The sequence below is a fragment of the Panthera onca genome, chromosome C1 (assembly GCF_046562875.1).
Source record: "Panthera onca isolate mPanOnc1 chromosome C1, mPanOnc1 haplotype 2, whole genome shotgun sequence".
Classification (NCBI taxonomy): domain Eukaryota; kingdom Metazoa; phylum Chordata; class Mammalia; order Carnivora; family Felidae; genus Panthera; species Panthera onca.
This window is the reverse complement of record NC_138346.1, coordinates 206,220,906-206,239,733: the sequence shown is the minus strand read 5'-3', so window position 1 is coordinate 206,239,733 and position 18,828 is coordinate 206,220,906. Positions and strand designations below refer to the sequence as shown.

Here is an 18,828-nt window from a genome sequence, read left to right as displayed (position 1 = left end):
CCAAGTAATTAGGGAGAAAACCACAAACAGCAAGAGAAATGACCATCTGCTATCCGCAAATGATGACAATGAGAGATTTCACATGTATAGGTCCTAAAAAGCATGATTATGCCGAAGTGTTTTAGATACTGTCAAATGAAGATACTGACACCAAACAATCAGTGGAATGAATGGCCACAGATCGACAAGTACATTTATCTTCAAGTGGATGAATGCCTAGCTATACTACCCTCTGAAGACTTGTTTGGGAACATGCTTTTAATGTCCTCAGGGATGGTTATTAACAGGGTAGAAAAATGGAAATAGGCTAATGAGAACATGTTCTCTGAGAATGGCTGGTGATGCATGGTAACTTTTTTTGTTCTTGAGATGATAAATTCAACAGGGTGATGACATTATTAAGTCAGCCTTGTTGTCTGCTGGACACTGACTGGTCAGAAGACCCAATGAAATTGTTTAGTTAGAATAGACAGGAAGAGTGAATGTCTCGGTCTGCTGGTGCTGCTATAATACCATAGAATGGGGGCTTAAACATTTATTTCTCACAGTTCTGGAGTTTGGAAGACTAAGACTAACGTGCCAGTAGATTCAGTTCTTAGCGAACACCCTTTTCCTGGTTTACAGACAGCTGCTTTCTCATACATCCTCAAGTGGTGGAGACAGGAACCTCTAGTATCTCTTCCTCTCCCTATAAAGGCACTAATCTCACCATGGAGGCTCCACCCTTATGACCTCATCTACACCTGATTACCTTCCAAAGGCCCCACCTACTAGTACCATCAGACAGGGTGAGGACTTGAACATATGATCTAGGGGTGTGGGACACGAACAAACAGTCTTTAACAATAGACAAGGCAGACGTCTGCAAGTGTGATTATGGATAATAGCAAAAATCAAACGTGATGTACAACAGTGAGAAAAAGATCTCTTTAGATAACTATCATTTTCATTAAGCAGGAGTCCATGATCAAAACTAAGATAATGTATTTTAAATGAGTTGCTTGAGGAAGTTGCTCAGGGAGTAAGGGAGTCAGAGGGAATATTTCAGTAAGGCTGTTTGGTAAGCTAGAACACTGGAGAGCACCTAAGCTTTTCATGTTTACACAATAGTAAACTGCGTGTCATCTCATATTGGGAGGAGACCTGTCCACGTACCGGTCACCCAGCAATCTTGGTTACGAATGTTGCCAGCATCAGGTAGCCATTTTCGTCAAGCAACAGGACCTGTACTGCTGCTGAAAGATTTGCTAGTGTTGAGGGGAGATACTTCTTATCCCTGAAAGGATCAAACTCCTTGAGAGTCAGCAATGGCTGCCAGCTGTGTGTTAATTACAGTAGTCAAATGGAAGACGAGAAAATGAAAGGACCAGTCCCAGCAATGCTTACCATGGCCTAGGGGTCATTTTGCTCTAAAAGCATGTCCTGGTTTGAGGTAAAATATTTGAAATGACTAATGTAGTGGCACCACTATGTTAGCTCTAAAACGTGAAGGGAACAGTAACCAACCAATTGTCCCAACTCTCACTCATGAGTCCACGGTGACATAGTATCCTCCATCAGTAGTTATCTCCTGACCTTAGTAAATCACCTATTGAAACTGAACGAAATACATACTCCAAAAATACTACAAACAAATCTATCAAACTGTGTCGCTGGTTAGATACATCTGAAGAGGTATATAGCGGTGAGAGATGCCCAAAAGATTCAAAAGAGTTCTGAAAGGGTAAGTCATTTCTCCTCAACGTTTCTTTAAAGCATTTTTCATCTGTTATCAGGCGAGCTGCACGTCCCTCCTCCTCCAGTTGACTCTAGCCACTTGCTGTTGCCCACGGCTGACTTCTCATGTCTGTACTTCCAGGCATTATTTCTGATGAGATTTAAGTGTGTCTCCTTTATTCTCTTAGTGACTCTTCCTATACTCAATCCTGCCATTCTTTGCATGTCTTGCTTTAAAGCACTTGGGCAGTGGCAACATGAAACTTCTGCCAATGGCATAACAGGACACGGAATGCTCAAAAATCTGCCCTCAGTGCCTACCTTTATAGCTGAGGTATACATGCCTGCCGGAGCAAAGATAAAAAGTAAAAAAAGAAACAATACAGACGTTGGGCATATAATAAATTCAAGTTGTTATTCTTTCATTCATGCATTTACCCACTTATTCCCAACATATGTCTGAGAGTCTATGATGTGGCCAGGAACCATTCTAGACACTGGGAATTTAGCAGTGAAAAAACAAAAAAAAACAGCAACAAAAAACCCAGAAAAAGTACCTCTCCTTAGGAGTTTACATGCTAATGGGGTTTTTGAGATGTGGATTTGATTTGAATTTTGATTAAAAGAAAAACACAGGCATTTAAAATTACCAACAATCCAACTAAAATTTTTATTTAACTCCAGATTTAGATAGAGGATGTTTTCTCTTATCGACTCTTCTCCATTTGCCATTCTGAACGGTCCTCCTCCTAAAAGAAGTACTGAATTCTAGTTAAATGCTGTGTAGTTTGTAAAGGGCGTTCTGTGGGTCTCTCAGTCATTCCTGGTTGAACTAGTGAAAGCAGCGGCAAACTGCACAGGCACCGTTTCCCATCTCTTATGATGCCCTTAAGCCTGATGTGCCAGAGGTTTCACTTAATACAGCTGTGAGGAGCAGGCAGCTGTGTACATGTATAACTGTGTCTGTGGAAATAATAAAGGTGGCATTTACAGAGTAACTTGGGAAAATCAAAACTATTACATCAATTTCCTCTGTCAATCGAAATAATTTCTTGCTTAAAAGCCTATCCTTTAGGGCATCATGGAAAACTGACACAACAGAACTGCCTTCTCTAGCCCTCACCTACATAAGTACTACAAAGTAACATTTTACATGGAGGTGTGTGATCCACGTAAATGACATGGAGGCCGGAAAAAAGGTTTAAAAACTGCTCAAAACTGAGAACAAGTATTCTCTTAAATCTTAAAATCTCAAAAATCCGGGCCAGGTTTCCCAACCTTGGCCCTCATGACATTGAGGGTAGGATAATTCTTTGTTGTGAGGGCTGTCTTGTGCACTGTAAGATGGTTAGGCACGCTGAGCCTTTGCCTACTAAGATGCCAGCAGCCATAACCAAAAATGTCTCTAGGTATTGTCCAACGTCCCCTGAAGAACAAAACCACCCCTGGTTAAGGACCGCTGATCTAGTCCATTGTTTAAGATTCTACCATTTAATACTCGAAACCTTTAGAAGAATAAAAGCCCTACTTAGGCAATTTCCTAACTTTCAGAGGAATTAGTGAAGAAGGATGACAGAATGGTTGTGAAGATCAAATGAGTCAGACATAACAGGTTAGCATATTCCGCAAAAAAAATACTGCTATTATTCCCACTACTCCACACTCTTACTACTCATGGCTATACTGTATGACTGGGTAGATAACCATAACCAGATTCTATTATTTGGAATGACCAACACTGATGATCCAGGACAAGTGCCATAGGTCTACACGTTTCTTACAATCATGAATCAGGCAAAAGACTTTGCAACTTAACCTGTCTTGATAATACACACTGACAGTGATACTCGAGGTACTTAAATAACTCAATGAGTACAGTGGACAGAAAGAGAGCACCTCCCCTAGATGAAAGTTTAATTTTTTATTCACTGTCTTCAATTTCTCTTATTCCATTGGGAGGTGTCATTTCTCAAACTAATGATTATCATGAAAACAAATAACAAACCCAAAATAGTGCCCGTGGTCAAGAAAGTCTGGAAAATATTCCATGGAGTAGATCCTTCTTCTTTGATTTCACAAGAAACATCAGAATAGTAAATGGAAAGACATTTGCTTAAATTGGCCTTAGTGAGACATATTAACATTTTGATTTTGGACAACATTGGCCCAAAGACATGCCATCTTAAAAAAATAATTGGCTAAGGGGTGCCTGGGTGGCTCAGTCAGTTGAGCATCTGACTTCGGCTCAGGTAATGATATTGCAGTCTGTGAGTTTGAGCCCCGTGTCGGGCTGTGTGCTGACAGCACAGAGCCTGGAGCCTGCTTCGGATTCTGTGGCTCCCTCTCTCTCTGCCCCTCCCCAGTTCATGCTCTCTGTCAAAAATAAATAAACATTAAAAAAAATAATTGGCTAAACTCCATTTCATTCCTTACAGCATATAAAATAATATGGTGCACATTTAAGTATTTATCACCCAACTTTGTTAAATCTTAGTATTTTTCCAGATTTGCTTTAGATCTTTTATTTATTTATTTTTTTAACCAAAGCCTTTTATTTTTCAGACAGAGAGAGACAGAGCATGAGCTAGGGAGGAGCAGAAGACAGAGGGAGACACAGAATCCGAAGCAGGCTCCAGGCCCTGAGCTGTCAGCACAGAGCCCGACGTGGGGCTCAAACACACGAACTGCGCGAGATCATGACCTAAGCCGAAGTTGGACGCCCAACCGGCTGAGCCACCCCGGCGCCCCTAGATCTTTCACTTTTTAAGAAACATTGGAGTATGTTCTACCCTTTAAGAAACATTGGAGTATGTTCTACATACTCTAGGGCACATAGAATTTTATTATTTTGCTCTATCGCTTCTTTTTATTTTGTGTTTAACGATTTAAGTTTTAGCTCAATGAATTATGACAAAACAAACTCACATGCACACCACCAGGCATAGCACCAGGTCAAGAAAAAGAACACTGACAGTCTCCAAGAGCCCTATTTGAAGTTTTCTTCCAAAACAGTACTACCTCCCAGCCCCCATTATCCTGTAGTTTATAATAACTACTTTTCCTTGTTTTACTGCCTAAACATGCATCCCCACACATCAGAGTTTATTTTTATTACATTTTTGAATTTTAAATAAACAAATCACACACACAATATGTATTTCTTTAGGGACTGGCTTCTCTTGCTAAAGTTTATTCTTGTGAGACCAATCCATGTGTATTTAGTCACAGTTTCATGTTCACTGTGCTACTATGAACACTGTTTCAAAGTTTTTATCCATTATGAAAAACGCTACCCACATTTTTGCATATGTTGCCTAGTATATAAGAAATGTACATTTATTGTTTATCAGTTGGATACATACTTAAGAATGGAAATGTTTGTTAAAGCAGAAAAATAACTTCAGCTTTTACAGCTGAGCCCTTCTTACCCCTTACATTCCCACCAGCAGTGCTTGAGTTCCTGGTGACTCACGTATTTGCCAACTCTAGAAAGATTAGCAATCTGGAGTTAATGTGTAGTTTTAGATCTAGTTGGATAATGTCATTATGTTTGTTGGTATCATCTGAATGGCTTTTGGTGAAATGTAGATTTCAGTCTATTGTCCATTTAAAAAAGTTATTCTCTTAATAATTTCTATTAGCTTGGGGAAAAACCTAATATAGACCCTTTACTGGATTTTTGTAATTATCTTTTCCTAATAAGTGATCTATATTTTTATTCCCTTAATGATATCTTTTGAAGGAAACATGTTAATTTTAATGTAGTCCAATTTACCAGTCTTTTCTTTGGTACACAGTGACATTTGTGTCCGAAGAAACCTACAAATTATTCTTTTTAATATCTACCCCCCACCCTGGTTAATTTTTATCTTTTGTTGTAAGTAGCTTTACAATAACCAGTCTAAATGTTTTCCTTCCTTCTTACCTTTTATTTATTTTTAAATTCATGCTTGAGGTTTAGAGTAAATCACTTCAATCTGTGGCTTTAATATCTCAGCACTTGTAAAAAATTTCTCAGCCATTTTCTTCAACTATTGCTTTTTTCCCACTCTATCCTCTCTCCCCTTGGGACTCGAAGTAATGCAAAGTTTGAGCTTCTTGAATTTTCTCCATTGTTTACCTTCCCTTCTGTATTTTTCTCTTTTTTTGTATTTCTGTGCTTCATTCTGGATTCTACAGACTCATCTTCTACTTCATAATTCTTTTCTTCAGCTGTATCTGATCTAGGGCTATTAAACCAACCCATTAAGTTCTGAATTTTATTATAATATATATTCAGTTCTGGCATCTCTATTTAGTTCTTTGAAACTTTCTCATTCTCTGTTGAAAATTTCAACCTGTCTTTATCACCTTGAACACAATAAGTATAGTTATGTAACATCTGTGCCTGATAAAGCCAGTATCTGGAGGCCCTGTGGGACGTTTGTTTGTTGCTGGTTCTCATTCATGGTGCCTTTTTCCCTTGTGAGATTTATTATTTCTAACTATGTGTTGGATACCTTATTTGAAAAACTGTTCATAGAAATAACTGAAGACTAAGAAGATAGTTTCTAAAAAGGATTCATGCTTGCTTCTTCCAGGTACCTAGCAGGCACTAACACTCTGAAATCACTATAATCGAAATTCCAGGACTGAGATCATTTGATGTTGAGCTACATACAGTACTTGTGAGACCAGGTCAATTTCTGATTCAACTGTTTCAAGCATGCAGTCCTTTGGAATCCCAACCTAAAATACAGGATTTACTGGAGCCTCTTCAGCCACTCTTCTGGTGAGTGCTGGTCCCAAATTCTGTCCTCCTAGCCCAACAAGTCTATGAAAAACAAGTTTTTCAAGATGTTTAGTTGCCTCTTCTAGGGGACATTTTACTAAATGTTTCCATTTTCTTTGGATTTCTACCTTTTCTAAGACTTTAGCCTTAGTAATTCTTTTATTTTAATGTTCCATTATTTTGAGAGAGAAAGCGCACGTGCACACACACATGAGCAGGGGAAGGGGAAGGGAAAGAGGGAGAGAGAATCCCAAGCCCAGAGCCTGATGTGGGGCTCAATCCTACAAACCATGAGATCATGACCTGAACTAAAATTGAGTTGGGACACTCAACCGACTGAGCCACACAGGCGCCCCAGTCTTAGTAATTCTTTATGTCATTTAACTCTCTGATGCCTTCAAGATTTTTAAATATTTTATTAACAAACTTTTCTAATTGTTGTCACCCATGGAACGTTGGTCTGGATCACCTAACTTATCAAAACTAGAAGCCCTAATACTTACTTCTGAATACTTTTCCTTAATCTTACTTCCTTTTCTCTCTTACCTTGAATTTGATGTTTGGTATGTCCATTTGGTATAGTTTTATTATATATGTATTTCATATGAACAAGTTTCATTTTGCATATTATAAAAAATTACTGAATGTCATACTGTTATTCAATACTATTTTTGAGGTTGACACATGCTAATACATTTAGTATTAGTTCATTAATTTTAACTGCTATGTATATATATTACTATTCAAATTCACTGACCAAATAAATTGTGGTGTACTATAATATACTGTCTTGTTTAGGCGTATTTCAGTTATTTCCTATTATTCATTCTTAAAATCAATAAAAAAAAATTATTCAAAAAGATGGCTTGTGTACATTTGGTAATTTCTCTGGGGTATATACCAAGAAGTAAATTCTTGAGGAATAGAATATGCACATCTTCAACATTACTGTGTAAATACTCACCAAAGTGAAAGTGACTGTATTTAACTCTCAACACTTTTAAATTATTTCATTTTTTAAAATTGTAACAAGTGTGACTTGTACAGAATTGTGGCTTACTTGTCATTTCCCAAATCATGAATAACACTGAATATCTTTTGTTAAGTTCATCAGCCAATGGATTTTCATTTCTATAAAATGCCCATTTTTTTTTTAACAGGGCTATTTTATTTCTTATGTTTTTTCTCCTTAATTCTATATAATAACATTTTATCAGTTACGTGTATTTCAAATAGATCTCCCATGCTGTGGCTTTATCTTTCTATTTTACGTATGGTATCATTTGCTGCACACCAATGACTGCAAATTTTAACAGTCAAATCCGATACTATTTTCCTATTACTCACTTTGAATCCTAATCTTGCTAAAGGAATTTTTCCCCACTCAAAACTTGATGAAGATAGTCTCCTCAATTTCCTCCTAAAATATTAGTCTAATTTATTATTTAGACTTTCATTATTCATCTGATATTTAAATTTTCTATGTAGTAGGAACCAATGAGTCCATTCTCATTGCCCCTTTTTATTTCAGGCCCTCAGTATCTCAAAAGTATATCAGCTATGATATTGAAGTCAGGACAGTGGTTTACCTTTAAGAAAGAGGGAAGGATACAGTTTTATTTATTGACCAGGGTGGTAGGTACGTATGCTCACTTTGTTGAAATAACACTGAGCTGTACACTAATAATTTGTATGCTCTTTCTACAGGCGTGTTGTAATGGTGTGCTAAAGCTAGCTTGTGGTGGTTTGTAAGAGTCAGCTATTTGGCAGAAATTTTGTGAGTTAACTGTCAAACTGTCCCTGGCTTAAAATCAGCCATGAAGAAATCATATCATTAAATTTTACAAAAGTAACAAATAAGGAATTTTTCTTTTCCCAAATACCATGTATGTTATATTTCTTTTTTCCAAGTTATTTTTTGTTATTTTTTAATTTTTAAAAATTTATTTCTTTTGGGGGGGGAGGGAGGGAGAGAGAGAGAGAGAGAGAGAGAGAGAGAGAGAGAGAGAGGGAAGGTGAGTGGAGGAGGGGAAGAGAGAGAGGGAAACACAACAGAAACAGGCTCTAGGCTCTGAGCTGTCAGCACAGAGCCCAACATGTGGTTCGAACTCAAAACTGAGATCATGACCTGAGTGGAAATTGGACGTCCAACTGATTGAGCCACCCAGGCGTCAGCGCCCCCCTGAATTTTTTTTGAGAGAGAGAGAGAGAGAGAGAGAGAGTGAGTGAGAGAGAGTGAGAGAGCGCATGAGTAGGGGAAGGACAGAGAAAAAGGGAGACACAGAAACCAAAGCAGACTCCAGGCTCTGAGCTGTCAGCAGAGCCTGACTCAGGGCTCGAACTCACAGATTGTGTGATCATGACCTAAGCCGAAATCGGATGCTTAACTGACTGAGTCACCCAGGAGCCCCTGTCTGTTACATTTCAATAAAAAATGTTTAGGGGCGCTTGGATGGTTCAGTCACTTAAACATTCAACTCTTGAGTTCAGCTCAGGTCATGGTCTCATGGTTTGCGAGTTCAAGCCCCACATCTGGCGCTCTGCTGTCAGTGCAGAGGCCACTTTGGATCCTCTGTCCCCCTCTCTCTCTGCCCCCTCCCTGCTGGTTTTACTCTCTCACAAATAAAACTTAAATAAAAAGTTAACTTAACTTAAAAAAAGTTTTAAAAAATATATCCTTTGGTTAATGATATAACTCTGGGGGAATTTATGCTAAAAAAGTAAAAGCTTCAGCATGTAATGATAAATATACTTTGGTGTTTATTGCAGCACTGCTTGTGGGTGCAAGAAAACCCCCAAAACCAAAAAACTAGAAACAACAGGGGGTAAAAGAGGAGGGAGAGAGAGAGAAAAAGGCTGGAAAACTTATGGTATACATATATTTTGAAATATTATGCAACTACTAAAAAAGTATGAGTAAAATCTATCTTAGTGACCTAGGGATATGCACAAACATATTAAGTGGAAAAAAAGGAAACTGCAAAAAATACATATATAATTTAACAGAAACCCAAAAGTATTTTCTTTATACATAGGTCTATGTTTTTATATAGTTTTATGAACATAAATAAGATTGTGGAGGTACACGTCCATGCCATTCCCACTGACTGCCCTGGGAAGGGAAGTGTAACTGGTGGGGCTGCAAGAAAAGAGTAGTACCTTTTTCTGTGAATACTTCTATATTGCTGAACTTATTCTAAGAAGTTATTTTTTAATTTAAGATAATCCAGTAAAGTTTAACCAATATTATTTTTAAAAGAGTGAATCATAACAAAATTCACAGAAGTAGTTGGCTTATCTATAATTTCTTCCTATTTTAATCTAACTTCTATTATTGCCAGGCTTTTTCAAAGGCTGTTTTCATCAAGGATACTCTTCTATTAAAAAATCATTAACGATCCTTCACTGCCTATAGGAGTAAATCTGAAATTAGTAAAGAGCACTAAAATATGAGCCAGGAGATCTGGGATCTAGTCTTACTTCTAATGAGGGACCATGAGATGTCAAGGCAGCCACATGGAAAATGAGAGGCGCGAGATGGAGAATTAGTTTGCCTTCAGATAACTACGGTACGGCACACGTTCAAAGGTAATATGGCAAGTGATTGAATAATCCTAGACTAGGATTCTAGTGCTGCCACTTACTAGTTGTGTGACCTTAGGCATGTTATTTATCCTTTTTTAAGCCTCAGTTTCTGATTCAGTAAGGTGGGGCTACTAATATTGACCTTTTTCAGGGTTATAAGAACCATTAAAAATAATATATATAAAGCATCTACCCATAATGTAACCCAGTAGCTGCTAAACAGATGGTTTCTGTTATTATAAATCATCCTCATTCTACAGATAGCATTTCAGGACCTTTACAACCACCAATATATTTTTGAATTATTTAAGAATTACTACAGGTCAAATACTGGGCTAGGAACTTTACATACACCATCTCATTATGTTTTTTTATTATTAAACTCACACTTTAATATTAAATATTATCATTATAATAGCCTCAGATTGTGTGACTTAATCTTATTTTATGGATTAAAAACTGAGGCTAAGGTTATGTAATTTTATAAAGTTACACAGTTTGTAACAGTTCACTATAGTTTATTACAAAGCTTGCAACTTGCAGAGTAGGAAGTTAAATTTAAAATTTAAAGTCAGAACCATGAGACTCAAAGCCCGTGTCTGTGACAGCTATGCCACGTGCTGCCTCAGATGTGAGCTCTTCTGGCTCTATCCTTGCCCCCTCCCCCGCCTCAGGCCCAACTTGAACTCTCCCTGTTTTATAAGTCTGTCAGTCTACCACCAACATAGTGATTTCATTTTTGTCCTACTTAATTTTTCAGTCTAGACCATCCATTCAGGCATCGACATATTGCAACATCACAGAATATGCTGTAAGTGATTTTTTTTTTCCTGTTAATGCTGGGTTTTTTTTCAATATGAATTTTAAATTCCTTAAAGACAGAAGAGATAACCTTTCCAAGTCATAACAAACTTACCTACCTCTGGTAGAATGATAGAATTGTGCATTTTCATAGCAAGGCACAATGACAATGAGTTGTGAGAATTAAGAAAAAACTCAAATGGTGAAAGGAGACACGTCTGTGACACAAATAGTACCTTGGTAACAGTAACAGGCAGAGAAAACACAGATGGTACATGGTAATTTTCTGACTGCAGAACAGAGGGCAATGAGCACTAACCAGAAGCTCTTTGGTCTCCCATTCTGTCTTGCCCTAGATTTGACAGGCTGTAGATATTAAATGGCTGTGGACAATGTAAAGAGAAAAATCTAATAGTTGCTAAGAGATGAAATGATCAGTTTTGAACCTTTTATGACCTCAACTATCCTATCATTTTCACCAAGGCTCAAATTAGAGCAACTATATTTTTTAGTTTGGAATTAACTGTGAATACAAGCGTTCACTTTCTTTCTATAAGCAAACACACCTGGAAAAGCAGGTTGCTCATGACAATAATTTCACTTTACTAATTTAAACCTTATTCAATATTGCTCACAATGGGTGGGACCATATCAAGCCTATTTCAGTCTAGTCTCCATATCCCCTCCAGAGGTGAGGATATATTTCAATAAAGCAAGATGCTTTTCATACATTGAGAATATTATATTAAAAAGTGCTAAAAATATATTCTCCCCTTTACGTTGCCCCAATAACACTTCTGGGAAGAATGTGTAGTGAGGGGAGAATATACCTCTTGGAGATTTCTGGTTTTACTCCTTCCTCTCTTCTTACCGTTACTAGACATCGACACATGTTTGCGTAAGCCACAGAGAAACTGGGCTCATCGATAGCCTTCTCAAAGACCAGGTCAATGACTCCCTTCAGCCGCTCCTCTGTGTCAACGGTAAGTCCTGACACTTGCTTCATCAGTTGGTTGAACATCTGTGGTGTCAATTTATTTAAGATACTTCGAACTTTTCTAAAAAGTTCCTAGAAGGGCCACAAAAAAGAAAAGAGTGTTATCGTAACTATGACAGGATGATTCTTTCTATAAGGATTAGTATTTTGTTTATAAGTTCAACTCCCCAAATTATTAACAAGGACTGTGAACTAATCAAAGAAATAATTAAATCCCATCTATTTTATTTTAATTATTAATTTTAATGTTTATTTATTTTTGAGAGGGAGAGACAGAGATAGAGAATGAGTGGGGGAGGGGCAGAGAGAGAGGGAGACAGAGAATCTGAAGCAGGCTCCAGGCCCAGAGCTGCCAGCACAGACCCCAATGCAGAACTTGAACTCATGAACCATGAGATCATGACCTGAGCCAAAGTTGGACATTTAACCAACTAAGCCACCCAGGCGCCTCTAAATCCATCCATTTTAACAAAGAGCAAACAAGTATAGCACTTCTTTTTACAACAGATGAGAATTCTAGGGATTAGTCATATTCACTGGTGGGAGTACACTCAGGGCAATTTGGCAATGTGTATTAAGAGCTCTAAAACTGTGATGTATTTTTTTGAATCAACAATTACACTTTAAGAAATTTATTCATACTTAAGGATAAGTACGTAAGACTTTAGCCATAATGACTTCCTCCAGTAACTCTTTATAGCACATTAATGTGCTAAAATAGAAATCTATCTAAATTATGGCAGAGAATACTAGGCAGGAGTTTTTTAAACTCTCATCAGAGTAGAAATATAAGAGAACTTCCACCACTAGAAAAAAGCACCTATAACTCTACTTCGTGGTGAAATAATGACTGCTTTCCTTGTAAGAATGGGAATCAGGCAAGAATGTCCATTTTCACCATCCTATTCAAAGTCATACTGGAGGTCCTTGTCAGTACCCTAAAGCAAAGAAAAAGAACTACAACCCATATAGATCGTAAATGAAGAAATAAGACTCTCTTCATAAAGGAGATGATTATCTTTGTAGAAAATCATAAGGAATCTACAAAAATTGATACTAGAACTAACAAATAAGTGTAGCAACACTGCAGAATACATGTTAACATACAAATATCAATTTTACTTGTATATATTAGCAACAAACAACTAGAAATTACATATTTTAAGACTACTATTTACCATAGCACCAAAAACCATAAAATACGTGGTTAAGAATCTAACAAAATATCCATAGAAGCTGTATAATGAAAACCATAAATCGCTGATGAAAGAAATCAAGGAGGACCTAAATAAAATGAGATCTGGGTCATGTTCATGTATTAGAAGATCTACTATGGTTAAGTTGTCCATTTTCTCTAAACTGATCTACAGATTTAACATAATCACAATAAAAACCCTACTAGGGTTTTGGGGTATTTTTTGGTAGAAATCAAGAAGCCGATTTGACTCTGAAAAGTCAAAGAAAAAAAAAAAAGAACAGCCTAAATGACTTTGAACAATAACAAAGTTGGGGGACTCCTACGACCTGATTTCAAAATTTACTACACAGAGTGTGTATCGGTCAGAGGACAGACACACAGATTGGTAGAATAGAATCTAAGTCCAGAACTGGATTCACATATAACTGATTTTCAACAAAGGCGCAAAGAAAATTGAATGGACAAAGGATAATCCTTTCAACAATGGTGCTGGAACAACTAGATACCCATAAGGAAAAGAAGAAGAAAAAAAAAAGAACCTAGATCCATACCTTGCATGAAACACAAAAATTAACTAAAACTGGATCACAGACCAAAATGTAAAACATAAAACCGTAAACTTTTAAAAAATAACAAAGGAGAAAAATTTTGTATTCTTGGGTTATGTAAAGATTTTTTAGGATACGACAGCAGAAGTACAACCTCTGAATACAAAAGTTGATACATTCCAACATGATCAAAGTTAAAAACGTCGGTTCTACAAGACACTATCAAGAGAATACACCAACAAAACAGACTGGGAGAAAATTCTTGCAAACCACATATTTTATAAAAGATCTGTATCCAGAATATATGAAGAACACTCAAAAGTCAATGATAAGAAACACCACCACCCACTGAAACAGGGCAAAAGATATGAACAGAAATTTTACCAAAGAAGATATAAGAATGGCAAATAAGCACAAAAAAGATGTGCTTATTCAATATTTTATTCATTTGGAAATGCAAATTGAAACAAGGAGATGCTACCACACATCCATCAGAATGGCTAGAATTTATAAAGCAGAAAATAACAAGTGCTGATGAAAAATTAAAACTCTCATGCCTTGCCAGTAGAAATGCAAACTGTTACAATAACCATCTTAGAAAACAGTTTGGCATTTTCTAATAAGGTTAAACCAATATCTACCACACAACTTATGGATCCCATAGCTAGGATCTGACCCAGCAATTGCACTACTAGGTATTTAACCAATGGGTACAGGAGTGCTATTTCAAAGGGGCACATGCACCCCAACGTTTATAGCAGAGGTATTGACAATAGCCAAAGTATAGAAAGAGCCCAAATGTCCATCAACTGATGAAAGGATAAAGATGTGGTGTGTGTGTGTGTGTGTGTGTGTGTGCATGTATATATATATATATGCGCACACACCCTGGAATATTATTTGATTAAAAAGAATGAATGCCTGCCGTTTGCAACAATGTGGACGGAACTAGAGTATATTATGCTAAGCGACATCAGTCAGTCAGAGAAAGACATTGTAAGATTGCACTCATATGTGAAATTTAAAGAAACAAAACATATGAATACAGGGGAAGGGAAGGAAAAATAAGACAAAAACAGAGAGGGAGACAAACCACAAGAGACTCTTAAATACAGAGAACAAACTGAGGGTTTTGGAGGAGAGGTAGGTGGGGGAATGGGCTACCTGGGTGATGGGCATTAAGGAAGGCACTTGTTGGAAAGAGCAAGGGTTTTATATGTAAGTGATGAATCACTGGGTTCTACTCCTGAAATCAATACTACATTGTATGTTAACTAACTTGAGTTTAAATAAGTTAATTAAAATAAAAAAAAAAAAAAACAACCTTCAAATATCTTCACATATTTCAGATGATAATTTAAGCTAAAAAATAGGATTAAAGAAGGTTAGTTATTAATGTGATGCACAGCATGGTGACTGAAGTTAATACCATACTACATATTTGAAAGCTGGTAAGAGGTAGCTCTTAAAGGTTTTCATTACAAGAAAAAAGAATTTGTAACTCTGCATGATGATAGATGTTAACTGGACTAACTGTGGTGATCAATTTTGCAGTACACACAAATGTTAAGTCATTACAGTGTATAAACAGTATACATACAGTGTATAAATCAGGTACAGTTAACTGCCTTCCAGACTACTGAACTTTAGCTGCAGAGACAAGGTAACTGCAAGTGAAGTGACGGAGCAAACAGGAGGTGGAGTAGGAGCCACAGGAGGGAGTAGTTTACACACACGAGAGGTCAGAGGCAATGGTTAGGGAGCAAATGAGAATTGAGCCAGGTTATGAGGAACAAAAATAGCTAGCTGAGCGACTGTGTGTCAACTGTACTTAAATAGAAACTGAAATTAAAAAAAAAAAACAACAAAAAAACTACCCAAGTGAAAAGAAAGGGAAGAAGTCATTTTAGAAAGGGAAAAGGACGGAGTTATGTGTGAGGGTTTTCTTTGGGGACTAGAGAAAAACAAGGAAAGACCAGAGGACTAGTGTGCAAGTTGTAAGACAAAAGGAGGCATGTATCTATCTATTTATTTATTTATTTATTTGAAAATGAGGTCATTAAAGACAGTTTAAAAGCTAGGGTGGAGAGCTCAAAATCAGTTCCTCAGGTAGAGGAGTCAGACAGAAGTGGCAGGAATGTTGTAGCAAGAGAAGAGAGACAGGAGCAGTAACCTCAGGAACCACCTGAGGAACCAGTACGTGTGGTAGGAGTCTAGACGTGTCATGAGAACCCCCTCATGGAAAAGATGAAATATTACGATCTAGGAAAAATAAGGCCATTGGTATTATTCATAGTGTTATTAGAATACAGTGGCAGGAATGAAGTCCAAGTGAAAGAGTTTTCTGGAAGTGGAGGTGACAACAAAACCACTGTTTCCATAAAAAAGGAAAGGCACAGAATTAGCAGGAGCACAGGTGAACGTGATGTGCACCTATGCAGCAGAGAAAAAGGAGAGGGAATGGAACACAGATGCTCCGGGACTTAGAAGAAAAATTCTCAAGAACAAGAGAACTGTACCCGTCCTAAAAAAGAAGTCTATTAATTCTTCACTAGATTTGCTTTAGTCACTAAGGAAAACTTAGCCAATGAATGAATGATACATCAATGCAATATTATTATTATGTTTCTGAAATAACCAACAATAGGGAGAACTCTGGGTAATTTAACTTCTCAAAGCTTCAGTGTTCTCATACATAAAAGAAGGACAGTCTATTGCCTCCTTGGTAGCTGCTACAAGAATCGAATGAAGTAAGGTACTTGTATTAGTGCCTTAACTACTAAAACAAGACCTCATCTTCATCATCAATGATAAAGATTCAGCAGGAATTCTAATTCTTTGCAAGCTATTTAGGCATGTTATCATTAAGCACTTCTCACAGGGATTGGAAGGAGAGACGCAGAAGGTTTTTTTTTTTTTTTAAAGCTGAGATACACTGAAAAGAAATTCAGGAAAGATTAGGTACTTGATTTCAGTGAATTTGGAGAAGGGCGTACTTACGGACAAATATTTGGGGCAATCTGTAAAAAGATGAACAAAGACAAGTAGCCAATTAAGGTTCGAGAGCATGGCTTTGTGATGAATAAGTTCATCTTGGTCTTGACTTCATATGAACAACTGCCGTCGGTTAGTTTATTCATTTAACAAGTATACTGAGAAAATACTATGTATGTGGTTCTGCGTTGGTGTTGAATCAAAATCAAGATTTATAAGGCACACTCTGACCCAGGAACATCCTACCGAGTACCCAAGTGGGCTCTAGGGAGCATGCCAACTGCTTTATAATACTTTATTTAATTGTTACAATAATCCAATGAGGTAGGTAATATTAGTATCTTCATTTTACAGTTGAGATTAAAAACCTGCCTAATAGAACTTGCATCTGTCTTCAGGGCTAAAGCTTTGATTGCTATATTAAACTATTCATGTTGAGAGGAAAGGTATTTAAGGAACGAGACACTGAAAAGTCAGCATATGACCTGTGATGCCTGGCTCTGACAGGTGCAAAATTCAAGAGGAGACTCTAGTCTTGGTGCCTAGAAGCAAAAACATCCAAAAAAGATAACAGAGCTAACTTAAGGACAGGAAATGGCATTGTATGTATAGCAAATGATGAATCAAGATGACATAATTTGACAAAAAAAAAAAATTTTGTTTGGATTAAAGGAATTCATTCAATTTACCCTAAGGAGTTCTGCAGGAAGGTATGCATAGAAAGATGCAAAGAATTCAATTTTATTCCAAAAGACTAAAACAAGATTGGTTTCTCAGTTCTAACTTATTAGAAACGAAAGCCTGACAAGGAGACATAAAGCAATATGCTAACTAGACTAGCATAGGGTACTCACTGAGAACCTAAAAACACATTTTTAAGAAAAGCAAACATTGATCTAAGCCTGAATAACTGAAGTCTAGGACATATAACCCCTCTAGACATAGAGTGTCTTGAAAAACAAACACAAGAGATATCTGGCACCCATTATGCTAGACCTTTTACGATAATGCTTTTAAAAGCAAAAAAAATTAAAGTCTTAAAAATCTCTACATATACTAATAGGACAAAATGACAAGTTAAAGCAAATTAAAACAACAGCATTATAATTCCAAAATAATGTTAGAATGTGCTTCTAATCTCACCTGGGTTTTAATGTTTTCAGGATCCTCAGCTTGGCTGTCTCGTTTTTGGCTGGGCTTCCAGGCATTCTCTGCCTTTTTCAGGTGCACATCTTCTTTCACAGAGACTGTAATGATCTTCCTGGGCTCTCTTCTCTGGCCAGGTTGAGATCTCCGTGGTCCAACGTTCAACAACTAGGACAAGAATATTCTTTATTGTATCTACAGAGAGTACTTAAAATTTACTGCCTCTTCTGTGCTGTTCAAGTCAAGCCTGATGATCACACCAAGCACTTCCTAGATGTAAAGATGGGTATTAAGCACTCACTTTAGATGTGATCTTTTGGGGGGAGCGGGGGGATGTGAGAGGACAACCTTAGAATACCATCAATGTACTGTTCTCCACTACTACCATTTTTAACTCTGAAAATAAAGTGATGAAAAATTATGTCTGATACTGCTATTGTTTCTAACAAAAAAGACTACCCTTAAACTGAAGCTTTATTTTTTACTTATTGTGGGACTTTGGACTGCTGACTTGAATAATCATAAAAATTCACAGGCAGTAATCATCACAGTTACAAATCTACTTCAAAAACTAGGTTTCTAAACTTGCAGCATGAAACGAAAATGCACTTTTATCACAAAAATTCTCTGTAGTGTAGACACTCAGCCTTACTACAGATTTTAATGGATCTCTCTAAGTTCCTGCTAGAGTCCCACCCACTGTACTCATTCTGTTAAAAACCATTTGCTGGTATGTTGTAATGGTCGTCAAGTTACAAACGGTTACTGCAAGAGACAATGGAGGAAAAGTTACACGCGGTGTATTAAAATATCCATAATACTTGTGATCTTAAATGCAAGGAAATAAGTTTTTAAGATTAAACACTTGGGTTGATACTAAGTTCTGCTACTCCCAGATCTGTTGCATACTGACAGCCTTTACTTTCTTTGATATACCATTTTCTAAATGCTGACTAAATACTGTAATTAGACTTCAAGAGGGAAGACAAAAAACTTCACACAAGACCTAGAGATCAGAATCATATCTCTTCTAGTGCCTCAATACTGCCCTTTTGAATGTATATAAAGCTTC

General features: G+C 37.0%; 1 protein-coding gene and 1 long non-coding RNA gene across 31 annotated transcripts in view; one reads left to right on the top strand and one right to left on the bottom strand.

Annotated features, from left to right (window-relative positions):
* Positions 1-18,828, bottom strand: part of EIF4G3 (eukaryotic translation initiation factor 4 gamma 3) — a 314,094-nt gene that overhangs the window by 52,921 nt on the left and 242,345 nt on the right. For all 29 annotated transcript variants that reach the window (XM_078452254.2, XM_078452266.2, XM_060626696.3 and 26 more), the window contains 2 exons: positions 17,754-17,924; positions 11,745-11,942 (listed from right to left, as the gene is read on the bottom strand). In XM_078452254.2, the coding sequence (XP_078308380.2) occupies positions 11,745-11,942; positions 17,754-17,924 (369 nt within the window). The remainder of the gene's footprint in view (positions 1-11,744; positions 11,943-17,753; positions 17,925-18,828) is intronic.
* Positions 789-10,883, top strand: LOC132673833 (uncharacterized). 2 transcript variants are annotated; one of them, XR_009608224.1, is made up of 4 exons: positions 789-899; positions 6,297-6,487; positions 8,019-8,126; positions 10,833-10,883. It is a non-coding gene; the product is annotated as an uncharacterized LOC132673833 (long non-coding RNA). The 2 variants fall into 2 exon arrangements; XR_009608225.1 differs by lacking the exon at positions 8,019-8,126.